The following is a 25,716-nucleotide window of genomic DNA, read 5'->3' on the forward strand; positions in this document are numbered from 1 at the left end:
TATTATGGGGGCTGTATGGGGTTCCAACCCTCAGTTGCAGCATTATGTGCGAAGGGCTCGCAGACGCTGTGTGAGAGGGCCAGCCATGCCTAGACGCAGAGGGGCCATCAGGCGTCGGCAACGTAGGCCTTACCCACTCAGGCAATACCGGCAGCAGGTGTCCTATCTCACCATGACTGCGGCGCATTGTGTTAAGAGGCTGCGCTTCAGAAGGGAGGTGGTTGCAGAGATCTGCCAGCTGCTTCACAGAGATCTGCGTCCACAGCTGATGTGCAGGACGTCTCTCTCGGTGGAAGTGAAGGTCACGGTGGCTCTGAACTTTTATGCAAGCGGCTCCTTCCAAGCCGCTGCTGGGGACATAGCGAACATCTCCCAGTTCGCCGCACATCGCTGCATCCGGCAGGTCACCGATGCACTTTTCGCGAGGAGACACCAATTCATCTCCTTCCCCATGACCCTAGAGAGGCAGGAGCAGTGTGCAGTCGGATTTGGCAGGATCGCGGACTTCCCCATGGTGCAGGGCGCCATTGACTGCACGCATGTGGCTATGCGGGCACCCATCGACAATGCCGAGGATTCCCGCAACCGGAAGGGCTACCATTCCCTCAATGTACAGCTGGTGTGTGACCACAGGCAGCGCATCCTAGCTGTCAATGCCCGCTTTCCAGGAAGCAGCCACGATGCATTTATCCTGCGCCAGACTACTGTGGCTGACATGTTCGAGGCACAGCCTCCACCAAGGGGATGGCTTATTGGGGACAAGGGCTACCCTTTGTGTACATGGCTCATGTCCCCGCTCCGCGCGCCCAGGACCCCTGTGGAGGAGGCATACAACGAAAGCCATCAAGCCACAAGGAACATCATAGAGCAAACGATTGGCGTCCTCAAGCAACGGTTCCGCTGCCTGGATCGTTCCGGCGGATCTCTACAGTATTCGCCGGATAGAGTCTCCCAGTTCGTCGTCGTGTGCTGCATGCTGCACAACCTGGCTATCCGCAGGACTCAGGCACTGCCACCTGACGTTGCACCACCACCTCAGGAGGACGAGCAGGAGGACCATGAGGAGGAGGAGGAGGAGGAGTACCAGCCCAGGAGGAAGCCACAAGGTCCAAGGGCCGTCCGCCGGCGGCTTATTGAACGACACTTCTAGGCCCCCTGTCAGGGAATGGCCTGTGGCAATGAACGCACCTGAATGCAGCCGCTCCGCAAGCCCTCAGCCGGCTAACGCAACAACCACTTGAAACATGACACCTGGACATGCTGAATAAATAAAAAGCTTTATTTTACAAACTCAGGGCCCTTCCCACATGAAACAGAAAAACAGACGAGACCCCCAAAAAACAGTCAAAAACATCTGTCACTCCCACAACCTGGGGAGGAATAACAAAACTTGCCCATCCAATTGGCCTTCATCATCGGCCTTACAAAAATAAGCCCCCCCCTCCACAACACAAACACCCCCATAAAAACAAAAAATGCCTTCATCTTCGGCCTTACCAAAATAAGCCCCCCCAGAACACAAACACCCCCATGTAAAAAAAAACGCTATCACCACACTCTACTGGGTGTGCCGAGAGGGCGAGTCCTTATGCAGGCTTCTCCGGCCCCTGCCCGACCTGCTGCTCCGCCTCAACCTGGGCCCTGTGGGTGTGGCAAGGCTGGGGGAAGGCTCATGAGGGCCACAATGCGTGACGGCAGATGCCCTTGGGGGTCGGCCTAGACGAGGCCCGGCCCGGGAGGGGCCGGCTGCTGACTGCTGCAGCTGTGGCTGGCCAGCATCAGTCTCAACAGCAGCTCGTCGCACCTTGGCTGGGGGAGTGGCAGTGTCGGCTGCACCAATGGGGGCAAGCTGGCTGATGCCAGGCGCGCGCTGTTCGCCAGAGACACTGGCACTCGGCCGGGCTGGCAGTGCAGCAAGCGCAGCAATCTGGTGGAGGCCAGACCGCTGTGCTGCAGCAGGGCGGCGGGTGCCCTGGCGATGCTTCCGCGCCACAGCGAGTGTGGCAAAAGTGAGTGCCCGAACTGCCCTGGTATGTGCCCGCATCAGATCTGCCAGTGTCTGGACGGCACCACTCATGGACTCGCGACTCGCGTCCTGCGCTGCCGCGAGTTGCTGGACACCCCTGTCCTGCGCTGCCGCGAGTTGCTGGACACCCCTGTCCTGCGCTGCCGCGAGTTGCTGGACACCCCTGTCGTGTGCTGCCGCGAGTTGCTCGACCCCCCTGGCCTGTGATTCCCCGAAAGCGACCACACTATGAGCCAGGGACTCAATGGCCTGAGGCAACTGTCCCACAACCCCCATGAATGCCTTGTGGCGCCGCTCCGATGCCGCGGACATCTCATCAAGGAGGCGCACCTCCTGGGCGAGGACCGTCTCCGGACTGGAGGGCGGACTCTCCCTCTGGGGAGAAGGCCGCCGAGCTGCCCGACCCTTCCCGCGTGCCTCGACCCCACTGGGCCCAGGAACTGCCCTCCCCTGCAACACTTCCCCCCTCTGGGGAGAAGGCCGCCATGCTGCCCGACCCTTCCTGCGTGCCTCGACCCCACTGGGCCCAGGAGCTACACCCCCCTGCAACACTTCCCCCTGCCTCTCCTCCAGGCCAGACGTCTCCCCTCCATTGCCATCCCCTGGCGCGGATGAGGGTTCCCCCGATGTGCCGCCTTCCTCCTGGTCCTCGTCGTCCTCCTCCTCCAAGGGCCTGGCACTCTGAGCTTCAGGGACCACCTCCTCCTCACCAGCTGAAAGCAGGAAGGCACAAGAGTAGCTTTAGAGTGAGGACAGGGCGTCAGCGAGGGAGGCATGAGTGGTGGCATTATGCGCATTGGTCGGACAGTGGGAAAGGATGTAGATCTGAAGCGCAAGGGCAACGAGAGAGGTCCAACCGCTCATGTCCTTACCAGTGGGTCCCAGTACAGGGTCCGCATCTCCAATGGCAACAGGGCCAGTCACCCGGCCACGCATGAGTCGAGCCACGCTCTCCTCCAGCTCACTGAGCGCCTGGTACTGGGGACGGTCTCCCCCGGTGGCAGACTGGCTCCTCAAATTCCGTGCCAGCTTGGCCTGCAAGAGAAAGGACGGCCTCTAAGTACAGTGTGGTGCCCTGTTGCTGTGTGCACTGCCTCCCATGGTCGAATAGCTTGGCCAGTGTGGTGCCCTGTTGCTGTGTACACTGCCTCCCATGGTCAAATAGCTTGGCCAGTGTGGTGCCCTGTTGCTGTGTGCACTGCCTCCCATGGTCAAATAGCTTGGCCAGTGTGTTAAGTGCAGAAAGTGCTATTGATGATCATGCCAGTGCCATAGCTGCGGGAGGAGGGCTGCCCATTAGGCCTTTGAGGTCCCTTTGCCCATAATGTGAGGTGCACATGCAAGGATGAGGAGGACACTGGAAAGGGTACTCACCTTCACCATCCGAGTGAGGTCGTTGTACTTCTTGCGGCATTGGTCCGCACTCCTGGGGACATCGCTGGTGGATGACACCCTGTGGGCGATTTTCTTCCAGGCTCTCCTGTACTGCCTCCTGGGAGCCTTCTTGCCACTGTCCGGGCACAAGATCTCTCTTTTCTTTTCCACACCATTAACCAGCACCCTCAAAGCATGCTGGGGGAAGCGCTGCGCTCGTTCACGGGCCTTCTCCATGGCTTCAGGTGCTATTTGGGTCCACCAGCAGTGTTGAGGCCTAGCTGCAGGGCTCCACTATGCAGGGCGTGGCAGCAGTCAAAGTCGACCCTTCCCCCTTTAAGAGCTGGCCGGCGTCAGGGTGTCTGCTGTCAATCAAAACATGACCGCACCTGCGCTGCGCCCGGCCTCGGCGTTATCAGTCCGCATCGCCGGCTTAGCGCCTGAAGATAGCAGTGCAACGCTAGTTTCAGCGCTCGCCCAAACTCTTGGCCAAATCTATTGAATTTCGGCGAAGTGGCCTACACTTTCCGGCGGGCGCTAACTTTAGCGACCGCCCGACTTTACCGCCCCAAAAGTGGCCAGACTGAATTTCTAGGCCATGGCCTTCAGGCGTGTTTTTTTAGCGCCCTTAGACCTATTAGAATTATTATTTACTGTGGCGACGTTTGAATAAACCCTTAATTTCTCTGACTGCCACTTTTGTTTTTCTCCTTCCTATCTTTTGCTTTTATCCTTGTTTCCCTTTCCTCTGTCTCCCTGCTCAGGTTCCCAACCCCCTGCCATTTTAGTTTAAACCCTCCCCCAGAGCACTAGGAAACACTCCTAGGACATCGGTTCCAGCAATGCCCAGGTGCAAACCGTCCAGTTTGAACTGGTCCCACCTCCCCCCGAACCTGTTCCAATGTCCCAGGAACTTGAATCCCTCCCCGTTGCACCATTCCTCTAGCCACATATTTATCTGAAATATCCTTCTATTTCTACTCTGACTAGCACGTGGCACTGGTAGCAATCCTGAGATTACTACCTTTTGAGGTCCTATTTTTAAATTTACCTCCTAACTCCCTATATTCCGTTTTTAGGACCTCATCCCGCTTTTTACCTATATCGTTGGTGCCTATATGCACCACGACAACTGGCTGTTCACCCTCCCATTCCAAGATGATCTGCAGCCGCTCTGAGACATCCTTGACCCTTGCACCAGGGAGGCAACACACCATCCTGGAGTCTCGTTTGCGGCCGCAGAAACGCCTATCTATTCCCCTTACAATAGAATCCCCTATTACTATAGCTCTCCTCCTCTTTTTCCTCCCGTGCTGTGCAGCAGAGCCACCCCTGGTGCCAGGAAATTGGCTGCTGCCTTCCTCTGATAAGCCATTCCCCCCAACAGTACTCAAAGTGGTGTATCTGTTGGAGAGGGGAATGTCCAAATTTGCAGACGACACAAAGCTGGGTGGGTGTGTGTGCTGTGAGGAGGATGCTGAGAAACTGCAGGATGATTTGGACATGTTGGGTGATTGGGCAGAAGCATGGCAGATGCAATATAACGTGGATAAATGTGAAGTTATCCACTTTGGTAGCAAAAACAGGAAGGCAGATTATTATCTGAATGGCTATAGATTGGGAGAAGGGGAAGTGCAACGAGACCTGGGTGTCCTTGTGCACCAGTCGCTGAAGGTAAGCATGCAGGTGCAGCAGGCGGTTAAGAAGGCAAATGGTATGTTGGCCTTCGTAGTGAGAGGGTTTGAATACAGGAACAAGGATGTCTTGCTGCAGTTGTACAGGCCTTGGTGAGACCACATCTTGAGTATTGTGTGCAGTTTTGGTCGCCTTATCTGAGGAAGGATGTTCTTGCCATGGAAGGAGTTCAGCGAAGATTCACCAGGCTGATACCTGGGATGGCAGGAATGACGTATGAGGAGAGATTGGATCGATTGGGCTTGTACTCGCTGGAGTTTAGAAGAATGAGAGGGGATCTCATCGAAACTTATAAAATTCTAACAGGACTAGACAGACTAGATGCTGGAAGGATGTTCCCGATGGTCGGGGAGTCCAGAACCAGGGGTCACAGTCTAAGAATAAGGGGTAGGCCATTTAGGACAGAAATGAGGAGGAATTTCTTCACCCAGAGAGTGGTGAACCTGTGGAATTCTCTACCACAGAAGGCAGTAGAGGTCAATTCATTAAATATATTCAAGAAGGATTTGGATATATTTCTTAAGGCTAAAGGGATCAAGGGGTATGGGGAGAAAGCAGGGACCGGGTACTGAATTTGGATGATCAGCCATGATCGCATTGAATGGCGGAGCAGGCTCGAGGGGCTGAATGGCCTACTCCTGCTCCTATGTTTCTATGTAAGAGGCCAGAATTAGAGGAGCGCAGATATCTCGAAGGGGTTGTGCAGCTGAAGGAGATTACAGATATAGGGAGGGGCGAGGCCATGGAATGATTTGAAAACAAGGAAGAGAATTTTGAAATAGAGGTGTTGCTTAACCAGGAGCCAATGTAGATCAGCTAGCACAAGGGTGATGGTAAAGGGGACTTGGTGCGAGTTAGACATGCACAGCTGAGTTTGGATAACTTCAAGTTTACGTAGGGTAGAACGTGGGAGGCCAGCCAGGAGTGCGTTGGAATAGTCAAGTCTAGAGGTAACAATGGCATGGGATGAGGGTTTTAGCAGTGGATGAGCTGAGGCAGGGCAGAGACGGGCGATGTTACGGAGTTGGAAATAGGCGGTTAGTTATGGCGCGGATATGTGGTCGGAAGCCCATTTCAGGGACAGATCTGACACCAAGGTTGCGAACAGTCTGGTTGAGCCTCAGACAGATGCTATACCTGACCCCCAACTACTTGGTAGTAACACTGGATACCTGAAATGAAAAGTGTTTCATTCCCCAGCACTAACATCCTTCACTTTGATTATTATTATTATAAATGTCTTGCATCTAGTGAATGTTTGTAGCATCAAAACTTTCAAAGCTATCACGCTTCCAAAGTTTGCTCATTGGACAAAAAAAATGATTGCCTTAAAAACACTTACCTGTTAAGGTACCAATCGAATATCCAATTCAGTTCCCACAATACAATTCATGAAAGCTAAATTGTATTGTATAAATTTAAATATGATGCTAATTAATATGGTCCAGACAATGAAGCCATGTCTGCACTTAATTTAGGTGCTTAATTTAGAATGTAAAGCAATAAACTTTTGTATTAGATGTGTATGAAGCACACTGCTCCCCATGTAAAATGAAATTTAATAAAACCTAACACAACTTCAGTTCAAATCACATACTACACTACCTTTCCAATCCAAGTCACATTATTTAATCATGTTTCCTTCACTTCGCACTATGATGCTTGATGTCAGGGCAAAACAAACTTGTTGAAACTAGCTTTAAACTTCCCCTGCAGCTGTACGATATAGAAAAACACAGACTGCAGGATGTTTCACGGATATAACACATCTCAAGGTTAAGATGACATTAATAAATTACTTGAATTTTCCTCTAATAATTGATGGCGTTATCTCAATCCCTTGATGTGGCATTGCTTAGCAACACGCACAATCCTGCTTTTATCTTACCCAATGAATATCAAAGACAAGAAATTGCTTCTAATGCCCTCTTCATTTCATTCACCAGATTGTCTTTCATGATCACACGTTAGCTTTGTGGCCCCTTTAACTGTTTTAATGGCATTCTAATGCCCATAATTTACATCTGGTTACATGAATATTATAATTATTTATCTCATGTCAGGTCTTGGAGTGGCTGCTGTAGCTGCTGGTGGCAGTTTGGAACGTAGACAAACAACAGGAACTTTGCCTGATCCCCAGGAAGCTGTGCCCAGTTCAGAAATATACTGCAACCTAGTGATACTTGCAGTGGACAGTAGAGTGAGTTGTTGTACTAACATTGAAAACTTGACAACAATTTTAACAGCTGCACGGTGAGATTAATAATCTCCATCTGTTTTGTAATTAGGATTCAGCCGAAGAATATTGTGCTCTCATCTGTCAGGTGTTTCGTATCATTTATGGTGATCAGACAATAGACTGTGTGGATCGAGCAGGACTCCATTGTACATCCACACCAGACAGACGATGGTTAATGGAGAGAAGTATGTTTCAGGTTGAAAGCAGTCATATTACCAACAAAGGCTTGTATCAAATATTTGTTTATTCAGTGTTGTTAACAGCAGCATCTGGTAGCAATCCAACATCTGTAGTATTGCCATCAAAAGCATAAATGACAATTTCTGTAATGCTCACAGAGATGTATGTGAAACCACTAAAAGGACATTTATTTTCTTTTGAACTTCATTTGATCGCCATTTTAATTATAGCAGTACTTCCCGAGTTCTTAGCCTACCTGTACAGGCCTCTAGTGTGACTTTTACATTGCTGGACTGCACAGATCTGCTCCTTTCCCCAACACACGCACAAACACACGAGGGAAGGTCTACAGAGTGGCAAAGTTCATTTGTGACGGGATCAATTGCACATCCCCAGTTATTCTAGTGCTACCAGTGGTTTAGAAACACCCCAACCTCAACCCTAACCCTGACCCTAGTCCAACTAACCCTAATGACCCTTATAATAAAAATAGAAAATGCTGGAAATACTTAGCAGGTCAGGCAGCATCTGTGGAGAGAGAAATAGAGTTAACGTTTGAGGTCGATGACCTTTCATCAGAACCTGATGACCCTAACCCTAATGACCCTAACCCTAATAAATATAATTCGGTTATTAGTGTAAACAAATCTGTATTTTTTTTGTGTCTTTTGCTTGCCCCTAAGCAAGCAGTATCCCTAGTGGTTAGATTGAGGGACGTGTCAAATACGAATTGCCTATAACAGTGACTACACTTCAAAAGCACTTAATTGACTGTAAAGCGCTTTGGAACATCCTGAGGTCATGAAAGATGCTATATGAGGGTAAAATCGGTCTTGTGTGAAAGTGAGCAATAGCAAATAGGCACCCTGTTTTACATCCTGCCTGATTTATATTCCATTGACGTCGCACATTTCTACCCCAATAAATGCAAGTTCTTGCTTTTAAATTATTTGGTTCAAGGGTCAAGTAGTGATAAGCTTTTGAAACACCTATGAAACACATGAAATTGTGCCTGATATCTCTCCATGATGCTGCAGATCACTTTCCAGTTTTGTGTGTGTGTCTGAGCTGACATTCATATCTGTGTTATTTCCAAAAGCATCTCAGATAATGAAGTGTCCGTGCCCCCATGCAGCAAGACCTGGACGACATTCAGGCTTGGGCTGATAAATGGCAAGTAACATTTGCGCCACAGAAGTGCCAGGCAATGACTATCTTCAACAAGAGAGAGTCTAACCACCTCCCCTTGACATTTAATGGCCTTACCATCACCGAATCCCCCACCATCAACATCCTGGGGGGTTCACCATTGACCAGAAACTTAACTGGACCAGCTACATAAATACTGTGGCAACAAGAGCAGGTCAGAGGCTGGGTATTCTGCAGCAAGTGATTCACCTCCTGACTCCCCAAAGTCATTCCAAGGCACAAGTCAAGAGTGTGATGGAATACTCTTCACTTGCCTGGATGAGTGCAGCTCCAACAACACTCAAGAAGCTCAACACCATCCAAGACAAAGCAGCCCACTTGATTGGCACCCCATCCACCACCTTAAACATTCACTCCCTCCACCACTGGCGCACCGTGGCTGCAGTGTTTACCATTTACAAGATGCACTGCAGCAACTCCCCAAGGCTTCTTCGGCAGCACCTCCCAAACCCGCGACTTCTACCGCCTAGAAGGACAAGGGCAGCAGGTGCTTGGGACCACCACCAACTCCAAGTTCCCCTCCAAGTCACACACTATCCTGACTTGGAAATATATCGCCATTCCTTCATTGTCGCTGGGTCAAAATCCTGGAACCCCATCCCTAACAGCACTATGGGAGTACCTTCAGCACTCGGACTGCAACGGTTCAAGAAGGCGGCTCATCGCCACCTTCTCGAAGGCATTTCAGATGGGCAATAAATACTGGCCTTGCCATCCCATGAACGAATTTTTAAAAATCTCTGCTTGTGACATATCTGGTTGGAAACCTATTTGGGCAAATGTCAGTTAAAAGTCAATTCTGCAGATTCTTAAAATACACTAAGATTAACTGCACTATTTTATCAGCTGAACTCTTTTGATATCAGATGCGAAACCTCTCTTATATTGAGATGCATAACTACTTTCCTCTTTTTGCCAAAACTTTCTTTGTGGTATTAACTGCAATCTGAAACTTATTACATGCACTGACTGACGTGTTACCAAGTGGTTGTCAGTAGTTCTTAGAATCACAGAATGGTTACAGCACAGAAGGAAGCCATTTGGCCCCTCGAATCCGTGCTGGCTCTCTGCAAGAGCACTTCAGCTAGTCCCACTCCTCTGCCCTTTCTCCGTAGCTCTGCAAATTTTTTTCCTTCAGGTACTTATCCAATTCCCTTTTGAAAGCCGTGATTGAATCTGCCTCCACCACCCTTTCAGGCAGTGCATTCCAGATCCTCACTACTCGCTGTGTAAAAAAGTTTTTCTCATGTTGCCTTTGGTTTTTCTGCCAATTACCTTAAATCTGTTTCCTCTAGTTCTTGACTCTTCCGCTAATGGGAACAGTTTCACTCTATCTACTCTGTCTAGACCCCTCATGATTTTGAACATCTCTAACAAATCTCCTCTCAACCTTCTCTGCTCTAAGGTGAACAACCCCAGCTTCTCCAGTCTATCCACGTAACTGAAGTCCCTCATCCCTGGAACCATTCTTGTAAGTCTTTTCTGCACCCTCTTTAAGGCCTTCACATCCTTCCTAAAGAGCAGTGCACAGAATTGGACACAATACTCCAGTTGAGGCTGAATCAGTGTTTTATAAAGGTTCATCATAACTTCCTTGCTTTCGTAATCTATACCTCTATTTATGAAGCCCAGGATCCCGTATGCTTTTTTAACCGCTTTCTCAACCTGCCCTGCCACCTTCAACAATTTATGCACATATACCCCCACGTCTCTCTGTTCATTCACCCCCTTTAGAATTGTACCCTTTAGTTTATATTGCTTCTCCTCGTTCTTCCTGCCAAAATGTATCACTTTGCACTTTTCTGCGTTAAATTTCATCTGCCACGTGTCCACCCATTCCACCAGCCTGGCTATGTCCTCTTGAAGTCTATCACTATCCTCCTCACTGTACACTATACTTCCAAGTTTTGTGTCATCTGCAAGTTTTGAAATTGTGCTCTATACACCCAAGTCATTAATATATATCAAGAAAAGCAGTGGTCCTAGTACCGACCCCTGGGGAATACCACTGTGTACCTTGCTCCAGTCCGATAAACAGCCATTCACCACTACTCTAATTCCTGTCACTTAGCCAATTTCATATCCATGCGGCCACTGTCCCTTTTATTCCATGGGCTTCAACTTTGCTGTCAAGCCTATTAAGTGGCACTTTATCAAACGTTTTTTGGAAGTCCATGTACACCACATCAGCCGCATTGCCCTCATCAACCCTCTCTGTTACCTCATCAAAAAACTCGATCAAGTTAATTAAACACGATTTGCCTTTACCAAATCCATGCTGGCTTTCCTTAATTAATCCACACTTGTCCAAGTGACTGTTAATTTTGTCCCAAATATGACACGTGTTTATGGGTTGGCGGAAGAAGCGTTTTAAAGATCCACTGAAGTGCAATAACTGAACCTGTGCCGCATTGACACAAATCACTGCGAGATACTTGATCATGAAAATGATTTGTCGAGAATTAATCGTTTTCTGTGAACCCGCTCATGGGTTTATGGCCCAGTCTGTGTGCAAACAAGTGCCCTCTTTCAGTCACAGTTATTGTTGCCATTGCTGTTTCCAGTGTTTCCATAGCAACAGCTTTTCTCCATTCTGTGCCGTAATATTGACTAGTGGCCTGGTCAGTCAGCTGCAAGTATCTCGCAATGATTTGTGTCAATGCTGCACAGGTTCAGTTATTGTACTTCAGTGGATCTTTAAAACGTTTCTTCTGCCAACCTATAAACACTTGTCATATTTGAGCTCACTGTGTCGAATACACTTGGCAAATTTGTTGTCAGCCATCTTGATGACATGTCCCTTCCAGCACAGCTGTGACTTAATTAGCATTGTCTTAGTCCTAGTCAGTCAGCTGCAAGTATCTCTCAATGATTTGTCCAATGCTATTGGATTCTGCATCTTTCAGCACCTCACAAATGGGAAATTGACTGTACAGGACTTTGCCCGACAGCACGGAAGGTCCACAGATAGAATGGGAAATTCAATTCATGACAGGAGCAACCACGCATGTCCAATTGTATCAGTGTTGTCAGCAGTTTAGGAAAACAGGAAACCAGATTATATTCCAGAACCATTTCCCATGAAATTATTAATTTAAAAGGGGGTATTAGGATAACAAAAGCTGCATTTGATTTTGTTGCACTTTTATCCCCTCCCCTTCATAAGCAAACCGTATCCACAGTGGTTAGGTTCATAGGATCGGAATAATGTAAAAAAATAATGTAATAACTGCAGTGACAGGTCCGGGGTCACCTTCAACCACAGAGGATGAAAAACAAATCCCCTATGACCCCCCTTCCCCAAAACACTCTCGCCCACAATTACAAAACTGCCCTGAATACAATTGCACAACCCCGCAGAAAAAATTGAATTCTAGCCCCAGGCTTGTTTTACTGCATTGCAAGTGGGTTGTTTCTCCTTAAAAAGAAATAGTGATACAAAGATTTAATTCAATTTGAAATTTTACATCTATTAAAACAGAACAGACATAAGTCTATTTGAATGTTCACACTTACTTCATGAATGTTAAGTGTGGACATTGCTGCAAGGCTATTATTTGCTTCACAGGAATTACGGATTTGTGTTCTAGTACAGCTACAAGTTTTATGGCCAATCTCTTGGACTGTAGACAAAATAGATTTTTTGTCATGTTGGTCTACTAGCAAACACCAAAGTACGTAATATTACACGATTTATTGAACTTCTTTATCAAAGTGGTTATAAGTGAGTTGCACAGAAATGGAATTGCAAACTGCAAATAGTTGTCATTTTTATCTTCAGCTTGAATTTTATTATATTCCCTTGTTCTGGTATACCCAACTCCAGGAGGCATTAACAAATGTGTTAGTAAATGTTTCTGAATACAAATTTTACTCAGTGTCTTGGTAAAATATCAGCAAATTGTACTGAGATAAATAAAATACTTAAACATTAATGTATAACCCTGGTAAAATAACACTGTGATATTGATCTGACATTTTACTGTGATTTTACAAATAATGGTTGCAGAAGTTTTACTGGTTTAAAACAATCTTAAGATAGTGGGTTAAAGAAAAAAAACATTTAACATTACATATTGGACTAGACAGGGGGAGGAGAGGGAGGTACTTTTACGGCACTCCTGTAGTCACAGTTTGAGTCACAGGTTGATAGCCAAGCCTACGCCTGCAGTGTGTGTCATGATTTGTCAGTTTTGTATCTGGGCTGCTGGGTAAGTTGTTTAGTTTCATAGTGGATGACATGCGCCTTGCAGGGAATTACTGATATTCCTCTCGGATTGGCTGTTCCGTTGTTGGAGATGCATTGGTGCCCAAAGCCTTGGAAAACTTCACATACCAGTAAATTGCCTCTTCCACCCAACTATATAATTGATGCCAGTTAAGAAACAAATGATTGTGAACAGGAGCAAGAGATAAGACTGAAAAGCTGAATAATTACATTAGAAAAATATTTTGCTGCATTTGTTAATTTTTCATTATAAGGGGAAACCATGGAACAAAAAAAGAGATTTAGAAATCATCCATCACACAAAAAAACCTTTCTCTGTGTACTCTTTTGATTAAATACATAAACAAATTTGACTGTAAATTAACAAAACTTTAAATGAAACTTAACAAATCAAATTAAAATTTGGTTGTCCGTGTTGATAACGCACTCCAGTCCCCGCGGCGCCCACCGGTCACGGAAGTACTCAAGCGTGCCGGCGGACACCACGTGCTCCATCTCCAGTGTCACCCGGGCGCGAACATGGCTGCGGAAGAGATGCAGGTAATCTGGCTGAACGACCCCCCTTTCTCTGTGTAAAGTGACTATGGTAGAAATCTATATTTGATTGATTACAAAACTCAGTTATAGCTAGACACTAATTTTCCCAACCTTGTGAAGAACAGTAACTCTTTAAATGTTTCCATTCTCCTAACAGTCTCCTTTTCACTGGTTCTTCAGGTGATAGTAGACAAACTGTTGAGACATATGGCTATGAAGCAGATTTCAGCTGCTGCAGCTCTTTGTAAGTACCCTTGATTCTGGAAGTGTGTTCTGAACAACACTTTGAGTAATAGGTTTTATAGCTTTCCTATTTTAGGCTGAATTGCTTTAAGTGTCTTTTTTTTCCTGAGCACAGCGATGGATCACAGGATACGTTTGATCCTTACTGCAGTGGCAGCTCTTCCCCTTCATGCAGAGAATCACAATTCAGCCAAGGCACAGCCGACAGTGAGAGTGGCCAGAGCAGCACTGGAGCTGATCTACTGCAGGATTATATGACAACTGTAAGTGTATTGTATGCATCCTAAATGAGACATTTCCATCTATATTCATCTAAAGTGACAGAATCCCTTTTACACAGATTGAAGTGCAGGAATGAGGAATGTTCAGCCTTTCTTTCTCACCTAATTCTAATTGTTTTATTTAGTACTAGCAGGGGGGGGCCTGGCGTTGCCAGGGCAGTTTAGAGGGCCGCGCGGTTGACGGCTGGCCGCTGCCGCTCCCCCGCTCTGTGTCTCAGGCCACGCGGTTGACGGCCGCCCGCTGCCGCTCCCCCACTGTGCGTCTTGGGCCGAGCGGTTGTGAGGCCCGGCCCGAGTGACCCCAACTCACCTCCCGCTGCGGCGGGCCGACGCAGCTGCCCCGCTCGCTGTTGAGGAAAAGCAGGGGAAAAAATGGCGGGGAAGTTTCGGGAGGCTGCAGGATTAGGTCCCGCCCGTGACGCACCGATTGGTCAACCATCAGGTCACTGAACTGTAGGATTGGTCAACCATCACGTCACTCAACGCTAATGAGCGGTAGGATTGGTCAACCGCTAATGAGCGGATTTTTGAACGTTTTTTGTATACTGTCCGAACAATTTTTTGTCTGACCAAAAAGTAAATACACCTATGACACTCCCCTGATCATCAACTTTCTTTTGATATAACATATGTGTTGGTACGCTCTATAACTTTTGAGTGTATAGCGGACAGACAGACATACAGACGGACGGACAGGACGGGACGGACGGGACGGACAGGACGGGACGGACGGGACGGACAGGACGGGACGGACGGGACGGACAGGACGGACAGGACGGACGGACAGGACGGACGGACGGCTTTATATATATAGATAGTGTATTTATGCCACAAAGACTACTCAAATATATCAACATCATTTCTAAAACAAAGCTTTTGAATTGATGAATTACACCTTTTTTTAAACCCTTGCCCCCCCCCTCCCCCAGTCTTAAAGCAGTATGGCTCCCTGGGGGCAATAATCCTTAAGCTGTCAGTCTTCATGCTTAACTTTGGGCAGTGAGTGTTGGCAGGCTTATTCAACGGCAGGTATCATTATAGTTGAATCTATCCCTGTCTTCATCCAAATCTTCCACGCCCACACAACATGCAGAAAAGAATTGCTGAATTGTGAGCATGATCAGGAACCTTGGCTGTTTCTTCCCTTCCTGTTGCAAGGCACTGAAGCCAAGTGTTGATCTGCATCACCACCCTGGTTGAGGTTAACCAGGATCTTCCTGGCATTTATGCCCAATGTTACACCACATTGCACCCTTATCCATTGAGACAACCAGAAAATTGAATTATATCTTCTAAACCACTATACGCCAGCTTATTGCATGTTTCCTCTTTGAACAGCACACCTACTCGTATCCTGCACTATGCACTAGTCTCAGGCTGAAGGTCTGGCAGAGCGCTGTGAATGGCACTCTGTAATCAGCCACTAGAGTGATAAGGAGCTTTCCTTCTCTCCATGTCAGGAAGCAGCTTCCCTCAGTCAGAGGTTTCCAAATGAAACACTGTGATAGAAATTCACTATGTAGACACAAAACTACTTCAAACCATCCTGTGGCACAGCACTAAGTTTCCATGCTGTTAAAAAGACTTTTTTTTAAAAAAAAGCACTTTGTAGGTAAATTGCTGAATATAAGAACTTAAGAATGCAGAATGCCTATTTTGACTGTTCCATCCACCCAGTACTTAGCCCCTCATGCTGGAGCTGAACAGACTGTTAGAGGTAGATTTTCAACATGCATCCGGGTGTAAAACTGGTGAAGCAGATTGGCCACTCATTATGGCAGCAGCCCGATTTTCATTTCCATTGAGCTCAATCGGGTAGTTTCTATAATGGGCGGTGATCTACAACGTTAGCTTTACAGTCGGGCGGCAAGTTGAAAATCCACCCCTTTATCTTCCTCAGTCAAGCCTATGTTAATATCCCTTCTTCACAATATACTTCACAAGAATTTCTTTGGTACCCAGTAGCTTCATTATTTTTCCTTCATAAAACGCACACCTCAAATTGTGTCTGAGAACTTAGTCAGTTTTTCAGGCACCAATCGGGCTTCCTAAACCTCCAATATGGTGGGCAGGAAGCGCATGTTCATTACGAGCCAGAAGTGTGCCACCATATTGGTAAAGGCCAAAACATTGGTGTAACATGCTCATACCTGAAACCGGTGTTAGCTCCTTTGCATATGCAAATAAGGGGCCCATGCTTCTTTAATGGCCCCACTGTAAGATTGGTTTGCCCTGAGGCCTAACAGGCAGTCCTTAAAGGGACCACCTATTAGGCCACAACCAACAAGTTAAGTTTTAAAAGAAAATTACCTGAATGTGGAGCCAGGAGGAGCAGGAGTGCTATAGTCCTCATAAGCACTCTTCATCAACTTTAATTGGTTTCTAATGTCTTTATTTATTTGAGGCGTCTAGAATGAAGGGACATAGATATAAGATTAACTGTAACAAATTTAAGACAGAGAATAGGAGAAACCTTCTTACACACAGGGATATGAGGCTGTGGATTGCAGTACCAGAGTTAGTGATTGAAGTAGAGACCACGTCAACATTTAAGAATAAGCTAGATAGGTGGCTGGTAAAAGGATATGGGAACAGTGTGGGCACATGGGATTAGGACTACTGCTCATGCGGAGGATAAACATCAACCTGAACTGCTTGGGCCCTACAATGGGACTCAGGCATCCATGAGTCAAGGAGGGGTAAACTGACCAGGGTTCCCATTCCTGATCCCAGCTGGAGATTTATGGAAATGAGGGAAGGACAGAATTGGTCATGGCTTTGGTGTCCTATGCAGTTGAATAGCCTGCTAGCACTCATTATTTAGGGCCACATATGAATAGTGGCCAGTGAGTGAGGTAATGGAGGATGTCTGATGTCTACACCAGTAAGGCATCAAAACCTTCAGGAGGGAAGAGAGTTAATTACTTTTATATTTTAATAATTGCTTGGCTTACAGCCCTCTCCCATTTCTGATTTGCTGTTCAGAGTCCTTTCCATTGTTGAGATTTGCTGTCCTTATTCTCCCCCTTCCCAATTCTAAAGTTTGTTCCAAAATCTCCTCTCCCTTTCCACTACTGGAGTTTGCAGCCCTGGTTCAAATCATACCTGCAGAATCTGAGTATTATAATCAAAGTCTTCTCCTGTATCAAGATTCTGTGGCAGGAAGGGACTATGATGCAAGTAAATAGTGTCGGACAGGAATATTTACTGCCATTGTTCTTGTTATAAATAAAATACAGCACAAATGTGCTACCATTTGTTAGACAGACATTTTATGGCACACATGAGCTTCTGAAACCTCAAAGGCCTCTTCTGTAACTGATGGACTACCTATCCTGAGTGAGCTATGAAGTAAATGTATACCATTGTCAGTAGAGTATGACAAAACCATTCTAATGTATTGGTTTATAAAAAATACTTTATCTGCCAAAAAGAATGTCAATATGTTCTGGAGACTGTGAAATGCTGTTCAGAATTACAGCACAACATTTCACAGGGCTAACCTTGCAAAAGACAGCTGTATGTCTTTTACTTAAGCAAGTCTTGGATTAGTTCCAAGTAACAATCCTTTAGTTTTTACTGAATCTGCAATGAAAGAGGATGCCTACATCATGATAAGCAGGTGGAAACCCTACCCTCTCAGTAAAATTGACCCCAACAACATGATCAGCAGAATCCACTAGTGAGAAAAGCTCCTTTTTGATCACAATTTTGACGCATGGGAGAACTTTTCATTAAAAAAAATAGAATGAATCACATTTCAGCTGCAGTGGATGGGGGTGGGAACAACAAACCTTATAATTGGGCGGAGGGGAATAGGAACTTAAAGAATTGTCTTGTTCTTAGCATATGGGCAGAGGTCCAAATCAACAATTGGATAAACCGTGTTGAGTTCAGCCATGGATATTGCCCCACACCCAACAAATTGAGTGTTTGGATCATCAACAGAGGCAACGGTAATAGTTTAGCTCTCCCTATATTTGTAATCAAACCTCCGATATCTTTCATTCCCTCTCTGGCCTTCCTTTCTTCTTTGAGAAGATGAACATTTAAAAATCTTTCTATCTGTGATTGATCCTTGTCACAGTACAGGCTATTCCATTTGTTGACTATTATTTCTGGCTGGAATAAAAAATGTATGCAGTCAAAATTAAGAGCTGCATATCTGAAATGCTGGGGATCTATTTTTTTTTTAAAAGGCCCACACTTTCATTGCTGTAGGGAAGTACCAATCCTCCTGAAGATTATTTTATGATATTTCCCAATCATCTACAGAAGTAGGGAGATTTTGCATTCCATCCATCAAATGATCACTTCTTGTTAATGATATTTTCAGGGTAATTTAAATGATATCTTATCTGCACAGGTGCCCCAAATAACAATCAAATGGAGTCATCCGAAACAATGTGGTGAGTCATGCAGTTTCTCTGAGATTATTGTGCTTATTTTTTTGTTTTTTTAGCTGAGAACAAAGCTGTCAGCACAAGAGATTCAGCAGTTTGCTTTGCTGCTCCGTGAGTATCGAACTGGAGCTTCAGTTGAAGATTACTGCGCAGAACTTCTTCAGCTTTATGGAGAAAAAAGAAAGTTCCTTCTTTTAGGTAACAACTTTCCCTTGTGTGTATTATAGCTGACGAAATCAATCTTAGACTGCAGTCGAATCGTGAGAGATTCCTCTTCTGACAGAATAAATAATATGTTTGTGTATTTTAAATGGACATGTCTATTTGCAACACCAAAGTTCTGATTGGTCACCTTGGATGACAAGACCTGATTGCTGATTGGTCCCCTTGGAGGGCAAGACACACCCAGCAGTTTCTCTGGAATGTGTAATTCGATCCTACCTGCCTACATAATCAGTTACTTTGCAAAGTGTAATTCAAGCCATTCTGACTGGCACAGCTCACATAGAACAGTGCTCACCCTCGTGGGTTAAGACCTTCTCCCACCCCCTGCCCAAGTTCCTGACCTCCTTCCCCCCTCCCCACCCCCCAAGTTTTTGACAACCTCCTCCACCCCCCCCAAGTTTCTGACCTCCACCCTCGCACCACCCCAAAGTTTCTGACCTCCTCCACCACCCCCCAGATTCCTGACCTTCTCCCCTGCCCAAGTTCCTGACCTTCCTCCCCCTCATCTCCCCTCCCCCTCCATCTCCCCTCCCCCATCCATCTCCCTTCACCCCCTCCCCACCCCCATCTCCCCTCCCCCACCCCATCTCCCCTCCCCCCTCCATCTCCCCTCATCTCCCTTCCCCCCCACCCCATCTCCCCTCCCTCCACCCCTTCCATCTCCCTCCACCCTCTCGCCTTCCCCTCCCCCCTCTCTTCCCCTGCCCCTCCCCCCTCTCTTCCGCTCCCCCTCCCCCCTCTCTTCCCCCCCTCTCTTCCCCCCCTCTCTTCCCCTCCCCCTCTCTTCCCCTCCCCCTCTCTTCCCCTCCCCCCTCTCTTCCCCTCCCCCCTCTCTTCCCCTCCCCCCTCTCTTCCCCTCCCCCCTCTCTTCCCCTCCCCCTCTCTTCCCCTCCCCTCCCCCTCTCCTCCCCTCCCCCCTCTCATCCCCTCCCCCCTCCTCCCCTCCCCCCCTCTCCTCCCCTCCCCTCTCTCCTCCCCTCTCTCCTCCCCTCTCTCCTCCCCTCTCTCCTCCCCCCTCTCCTCCCCCTCCCCTCCCCCCTCCCCTCCCCTCTCTCCTCCCCTCTCTCCTCCCCTCCCCTCTCTCCTCCCCTCCCTCCTCCCCTCCCCTCTCTCCTCCCCTTCCCTCTCTCCTCCCCCCCTCTCCTCCCCTCCCCTCTCCTCCTCTCCCCTCCCCTCTCCTCTCTTCCCCTCCCCTCTCCTCTCCTCTCCTCTCCTCTCTTCCCCTCCCCTCCCCAGATGGGGCATTGTGTGTGGGTCACGGACTGTTAACAGGTTTATTAGGTATGAAGTGAATAGTGACAGTGTCATGACTTCCAGATTTTGTCCTGTCCAATGATGTCACTTGCCACACACGCTCCAAGCTTTTCGAGAAATCCACCAGGTCTAGTGGGAGGAGAGGGAGAATCTGATCTGGGTGTAAAGGGGGTGGGGTTGGAAGAATGTGATCCGTCTCACCATCTGGATCACATTCTCGCTCTCATCACACCCTCCCTTTAGACCTAGATCATGTTCTTCCCCCATTCCCACTGTGCTCTCCGTGCTCTTTAGCCCCCCTTCCCCCCAGTTCCTGACCTTCTCTTCCCCCCAGTTCCTGACCTTCTCTTCCCCCCCCAGTTCCTGACCTTCTCTTCCCCCCCAGTTCCTGACCTTCTCTTCCCTCCAGTTCCTGACCTTCTCTTCCCCCCCAGTTCTTGACCTTCTCTTCCCCCCCAGTTCCTGACCTTCTCTTCCCCCCAGTTCCTAACCTTCTCTTCCCCCTAGTTCCTGACCTTCTCTTCCCCCAGTTCCTGACCTTCTCTTCCCCCAGTTCCTGACCTTCTCTTCCCCCCAGTTCCTGACCTTCTCTTCCCCCCAGTTCCTAACCTTCTCTCCCCCCCCCAGTTCCTGACCTTCTCTTCCCTCTAGTTCCTGACCTTCTCTTCCCCCCAGTTCCTAACCTTCTCTTCCCCCCAGTTCCTGACCTTCTCTTCCCTTTAGTTCCTGACCTTCTCTTCCCCCCCAGTTCCTGACCTTCTCTTCCCCCCAGTTCCTAACCTTCTCTCCCCCCCCAGTTCCTGACCTTCTCTTCCCCCCCAGTTCCTGACCTTCTCTTCCCCCCAAGTTCCTGACCTTCTCTTCCCTCTAGTTCCTGACCTTCTCTTCCCCCCCAGTTCCTGACCTTCTCTTCCCTCCAGTTCCTGACCTTCTCTTCCCCCCAGTTCCTGACCTCTTCCCGCCAGTTCCTGACCTTCTCTTCCCCCCCAGTTCCTGACCTTCTCTTCCCCCCCAGTTCCTAACCTTCTCTTCCCCCCCAGTTCCTGACCTTCTCTTCCCTCTAGTTCCTGACCTTCTCTTCCCCCCAGTTCCTGACCTTCTCTTCCCCCCAGTTCCTGACCTTCTCTTCCCCCAGTTCCTGACCTTCTCTTCCCCCCAGTTCCTAACCTTCTCTTCCCCCCCAGTTCCTGACCTTCTCTTCCCCCCCAGTTCCTGACCTTCTCTTCCCCCCCAGTTCCTGACCTTCTCTTCCCCCCCAGTTCCTGACCTTCTCTTCCCCCCCAGTTCCTGACCTTCTCTTCCCCCCAGTTCCTGACCTTCTCTTCCCCCCAAGTTCCTGACCTTCTCTTCCCTCTAGTTCCTGACCTTCTCTTCCCCCCCCAGTTCCTGACCTTCTCTTCCCCCCAGTTCCTGACCTTCTCTTCCCCCCAGTTCCTGACCTTCTCTTCCCCCCAGTTCCTGACCTTCTCTTCCCCCCAGTTCCTGACCTTCTCTTCCCCCAGTTCCTGACCTTCTCTTCCCCCCCAGTTCCTGACCTCTTCCCTCTAGTTCCTGACCTTCTCTCCCCCACAGTTCCTGACCTTCTCTTCCTTCTAGTTCCTGACCTTCTCTTCCTTCTAGTTCCTGACCATCTCTTCCCTCTTCCCCCCCCAGTTCCTGACCTTCTCTTCCCTCTTCCCCCCCCCCCCCCCGGTTCCTGACCTTCTCTTCCCTCTCCACCCCCGGTTCCTGACCTTCTCTTCCCTCTCCCCCCCCCCAGTTCCTAACCTTCTCTTCCCTCTTCCCCCCCGGTTCCTGACCTTCTCTCCCCTCTCCCCCCCCCCCCCCCCCCCCCGGTTCCTGACCTTCTCTTCCCTCTCCCCCCAGTTCCTGACCTTCTCTTCCCTCTCCCCCCCCCCGGTTCCTGACCTTCTCTTCCCTCTTCCCCCCCACCCCCCCAGTTCCTGACCTTCTCTTCCGTCTCTCCCCCCCTCCCCCCGGATCCTGACATAGAAACATAGAAGATAGGAGCAGGAGTAGGCCATTCGGCCCTTCGAGCCTGCTCCGCCATTCAACGAGATCATGGCTGATCATCCAAACCCTAGCACCCAGTCCCTACACCGACAGCCATCCCACCCAAGCCCTATCCCCGTAACCCCGTAACCCCTATCCCCACGTATTTAATCCCCCCTAACACTAAGGGCCAATTTTTTTTTTTTTTTTATCATGGCCAATCAACCTAACCCGCACATCTTTGGATTGTGAGAGGAGACCGGAGCACCCGGAGGAAACCCACGCAAACACGGGGAGAATGTGCAAACTCCTTCCCTCTCCCCCCCCACCTCCCGGTTCCTGACCTTCTCTTCCCTCTCCCCCCCCAGGTTCCTGACCTTCTCTTCCCTCTCCCCCCAGTTCCTGACCTTCTCTTCCCTCTCCCCCCAGTTCCTGGCCTTCTCCCTCCCCTGTTCCTGACCTCTTCCCTCTCCCCCCAGTTCCTGACCTTCTCCCTCCCCTGTTCCTGACCTCCTCTTCCCTCCCAGTTCCTGACCTTCTCTTCCCTCTCCCCGTTCCTGACTTTCTCCCTCCCCTGTTCCTGACCTTCTCTTCCCTCCCCCCCCCAGTTCCTGACCTTCTCTTCCCTCTCCCCCCACCCCCCAGTTCCTGACATTCTCTACTCTCTCTCCCCCCCCCCAGTTCCTGACCGCCTCTTCTCTCCCCCCCCAGTTCCTGACCTTCTCTTCTCTCTCTCTCCCCCCCAGTTCCGGACCGCCTCTTCTCTCCCCCCCAGTTCCTGACCTCCTCTTCTCTCCCCCCCCAGTTCCTGACCTCTTCTTCTCTCCCCCCCAAGTTCCTGACCTCTTCTCCCCCACCCCCCCAGTTCCTGACCTCCTCTTCTCTCACCCCCCAGTTCCTGACCTCTTCTTCTCTCCCCCCCCAGTTCCTGACCTTCTCTTCTCTCCCCCCCAGTTCCTGACCTTCTCTTCTCTCTTCCCCACACCCCAGTTCCTGACCGCCTCTTCTCTCCCCCCCCAGTTCCTGACCACCCCCCCAGTTCCTGACCACCCCCCCCAGTTCCTGACCACCCCCCCAGTTCCTGACCACCCCCCCAGTTCCTGATCACCCCCCCCAGTTCCTGACCTCTTCTCCCCCCCCCAGTTCCTGACCTCTTCTCCCCCCCCCAGTTCCTGACCTCTTCTCCTCCCCCCGCAGTTCCTGACCTCTTCTCTTCCCCCCCCAGTTCCTGACCTCTTCTCCGCCCCCCCCAGTTCCTGACCTCTTCTCCTCCCCCCCCCAGTTCCTGACCTCTTCTCCTCCCCCAGTTCCTGACCTCTTCTCCACCCCCCCCAGTTCCTGACCTCTTCTCCCCCCCAGTTCCTGACCTCTTCTCCCCCCCCAGTTCCTGACCTCTTCTCCACCCCCCCCAGTTCCTGACCTCTTCTCCCCCCCCCAGTTCCTGACCTCTTCTCCCCCCCCAGTTCCTGACCTCTTCTCCCCCCCCAGTTCCTGACCTCTCCTCCCCCCCCAGTTCCTGACCTCTTCTCCGCACCCCCTCCCCAGTTCCTGACCTCTTCTCCGCACCCCCTCCCCAGTTCCTGACATCTTCTCCGCCCCCCCTCCCCAGTTCCTGACATCTTCTCCGCCCCCCCCAGTTCCTGACCTCTTCTCCCCCCCCAGTTCCTGACCTCTTCTCCACCCCCCCAGTTCCTGACCTCTTCTCCACCCCCCCAGTTCCTGACCTCTTCTCCACCCCCCCAGTTCCTGACATCTCCCCCCCCCTAGTTCCTGACCTCTTCTCCTCCCCCCCCAGTTCCTGACCTCTTCTCCGCCCCCCCAGTTCCTGACCTCTTCTCCTCCCCCCCCCAGTTCCTGACCTCTTCTCCCCCCCCAGTTCCTGACCTCTTCTCCACCCCCCCAGTTCCTGACCTCTTCTCCGCCCCCCCCAGTTCCTGACCTCTTCTCCCCCCCAGTTCCTGACCTCTTCTCCGCCCCCCCAGTTCCTGACCTCTTCTCCCCCCCCCCAGTTCCTGACCTCTTCTCCGCCCCCCCCAGTTCCTGACCTCTTCTCCGCCCCCCCTCCCCAGTTCCTGACCTCTTCTCCACCCCCCCCAGTTCCTGACCTCTTCTCCCCCCCCCAGTTCCTGACCTCTTCTCCGCCCCCCCCTCCCCAGTTCCTGACCTCTTCTCTGCCCCCCCCAGTTCCTGACATCTTCTCCTCCCCCCCCAGTTCCTGACCTCTTCTCCCCCCCCAGTTCCTGACCTCTTTCCGCCCCCCCCCAGTTCCTGACCTCTTCTCCGCCCCCCCCCAGTTCCTGACCTCTTCTCCTCCCCCCCCCAGTTCCTCACCTCTTCTCCGCCCCCCCCAGTTCCTGACCTCTTCTCCCCCCCCCAGTTCCTGACCTCTTCTCCGCCCCCCCCAGTTCCTGACCTCTTCTCCGCCCCCCCCCCCAGTTCCTGACCTCTTCTCTGCCCCCCCCAGTTCCTGACCTCTTCTCCGCACCCCCCCAGTTCCTGACCTCTTCTCCGCCCCCCCTCCCAGTTCCTGACCTCTTCTCTTCTCCACCCCCCCCCCCGTTCCTGACCGCCTCTTCAGGAAAGCGTGGCCCACGCAACACAGCAGGCCACAGCTGTTGGGTACTGCGCACGTGCGGCCTTTGTAAATAGTGCACATGCGCAGGAGGGGATCAGGGCGCGGTCTGGGTAAATGGCGCGCATGCGCAGGAGGGGATCAGGTGCGCTGTTCCTGTATGCCGCGCACATGTGCAGAAGGCCACAAAGATGTTTGTGCAGATAATCACTTTGATTTTAAATGCAGGACAGAGACTGAAAGTGATGATTCATCAATGAAAGAATTCTCAGGCCGGAATAAAGTCGCAACATTGCACTGTAGGAACTGTTGGGATTCGGGTTTGTATCTAGCATTTTTATATCTGTTGCCCATAAACCAACTCAATTAAAAAGGTCCAGCCACAGTTTGGTCTCCAGTAGGAATCAAGCACAGTATTGGTTAAACCTTGTGTGATGAAATATTTCCATTCATCACTGCCTGTGACTGAGATCGGTTTCAGTGTCATTTCCCTTCCCCCAGACCTCATTGTATTGTGTACTGGAATGTGCTGTATTGTATACTGGAATGTGCTGGAATGTGCTGTGTGTAGGGCTCCGCCCATACCTGGCCCCGTTTGTAAGCTAGCTTCAGTCTAGCCCCAATCTCCAGAAGGACGACATCTCTCTCGCTTACGTGTTTCGTTCTAAGTTAATAAAAGCCTTGTTTTGTTCTGCTACCTTCGAGTCTCGGAATTATTGAGGCACATCAATTTTTATTAACTTATTTTTTCAACACTATGGATCAACTCCTGAAACCTGAACGTTTGGATTTGGATCAACATGCTCCGGACGCATCAGCACGCTTCGGACACTGGTTTGAGTGTATGGAATTCTTCCTGGACAATTCCGCAGCCGTCAAAGACGCTACGGACGCTGCAAGGATGAGACTCGGAATTCTGCGGAATTGGGTAAGCCACCGGGTTTACCCCCTCATCCAAGACGCCGAGACGTACCTGGCCGCCTGCGACATCTTAAAGGCGCATTACCAGCAGCCTACGAATGAGGTGTATGCTAGGCACCTGCTCGCCACCCGCGCACAGCGACCTGGGGAATCGGTGGAGGAGTTCCTAAGCACCCTGAAAATGCTTGGCAAAGACTGCAAGTGCCGAGATGTAAAAGCCGCGGTGTACACTGACGAGCTTGTTTGCGATGCCTTCATCACAGGCCTCAGCTCCACTTACATCCGGCAAAGACTGCTGGAAAAAACGGGGTTGGACCTGAAACAGGCTGCGGACACC

General features: G+C 49.8%; 1 protein-coding gene across 2 annotated transcripts in view; it reads left to right on the plus strand.

Moving 5' to 3' along the window:
• Positions 1-25,716, plus strand: part of ccm2l (CCM2 like scaffold protein) — a 94,161-nt gene that overhangs the window by 64,083 nt on the left and 4,362 nt on the right. For both annotated transcript variants that reach the window (XM_086005507.1, XM_086005508.1), the window contains 5 exons: positions 7,159-7,295; positions 7,384-7,519; positions 13,669-13,732; positions 13,847-13,994; positions 18,475-18,613. In XM_086005507.1, coding sequence (XP_085861633.1) covers positions 7,159-7,295; positions 7,384-7,519; positions 13,669-13,732; positions 13,847-13,994; positions 18,475-18,613 — 624 coding nt within the window. The remainder of the gene's footprint in view (positions 1-7,158; positions 7,296-7,383; positions 7,520-13,668; positions 13,733-13,846; positions 13,995-18,474; positions 18,614-25,716) is intronic.

This window comes from Somniosus microcephalus, chromosome 13 (assembly GCF_052327205.1).
Source record: "Somniosus microcephalus isolate GS21.2 chromosome 13, FLI_Smic_1.0, whole genome shotgun sequence".
In the NCBI taxonomy this organism is placed as follows: domain Eukaryota; kingdom Metazoa; phylum Chordata; class Chondrichthyes; order Squaliformes; family Somniosidae; genus Somniosus; species Somniosus microcephalus.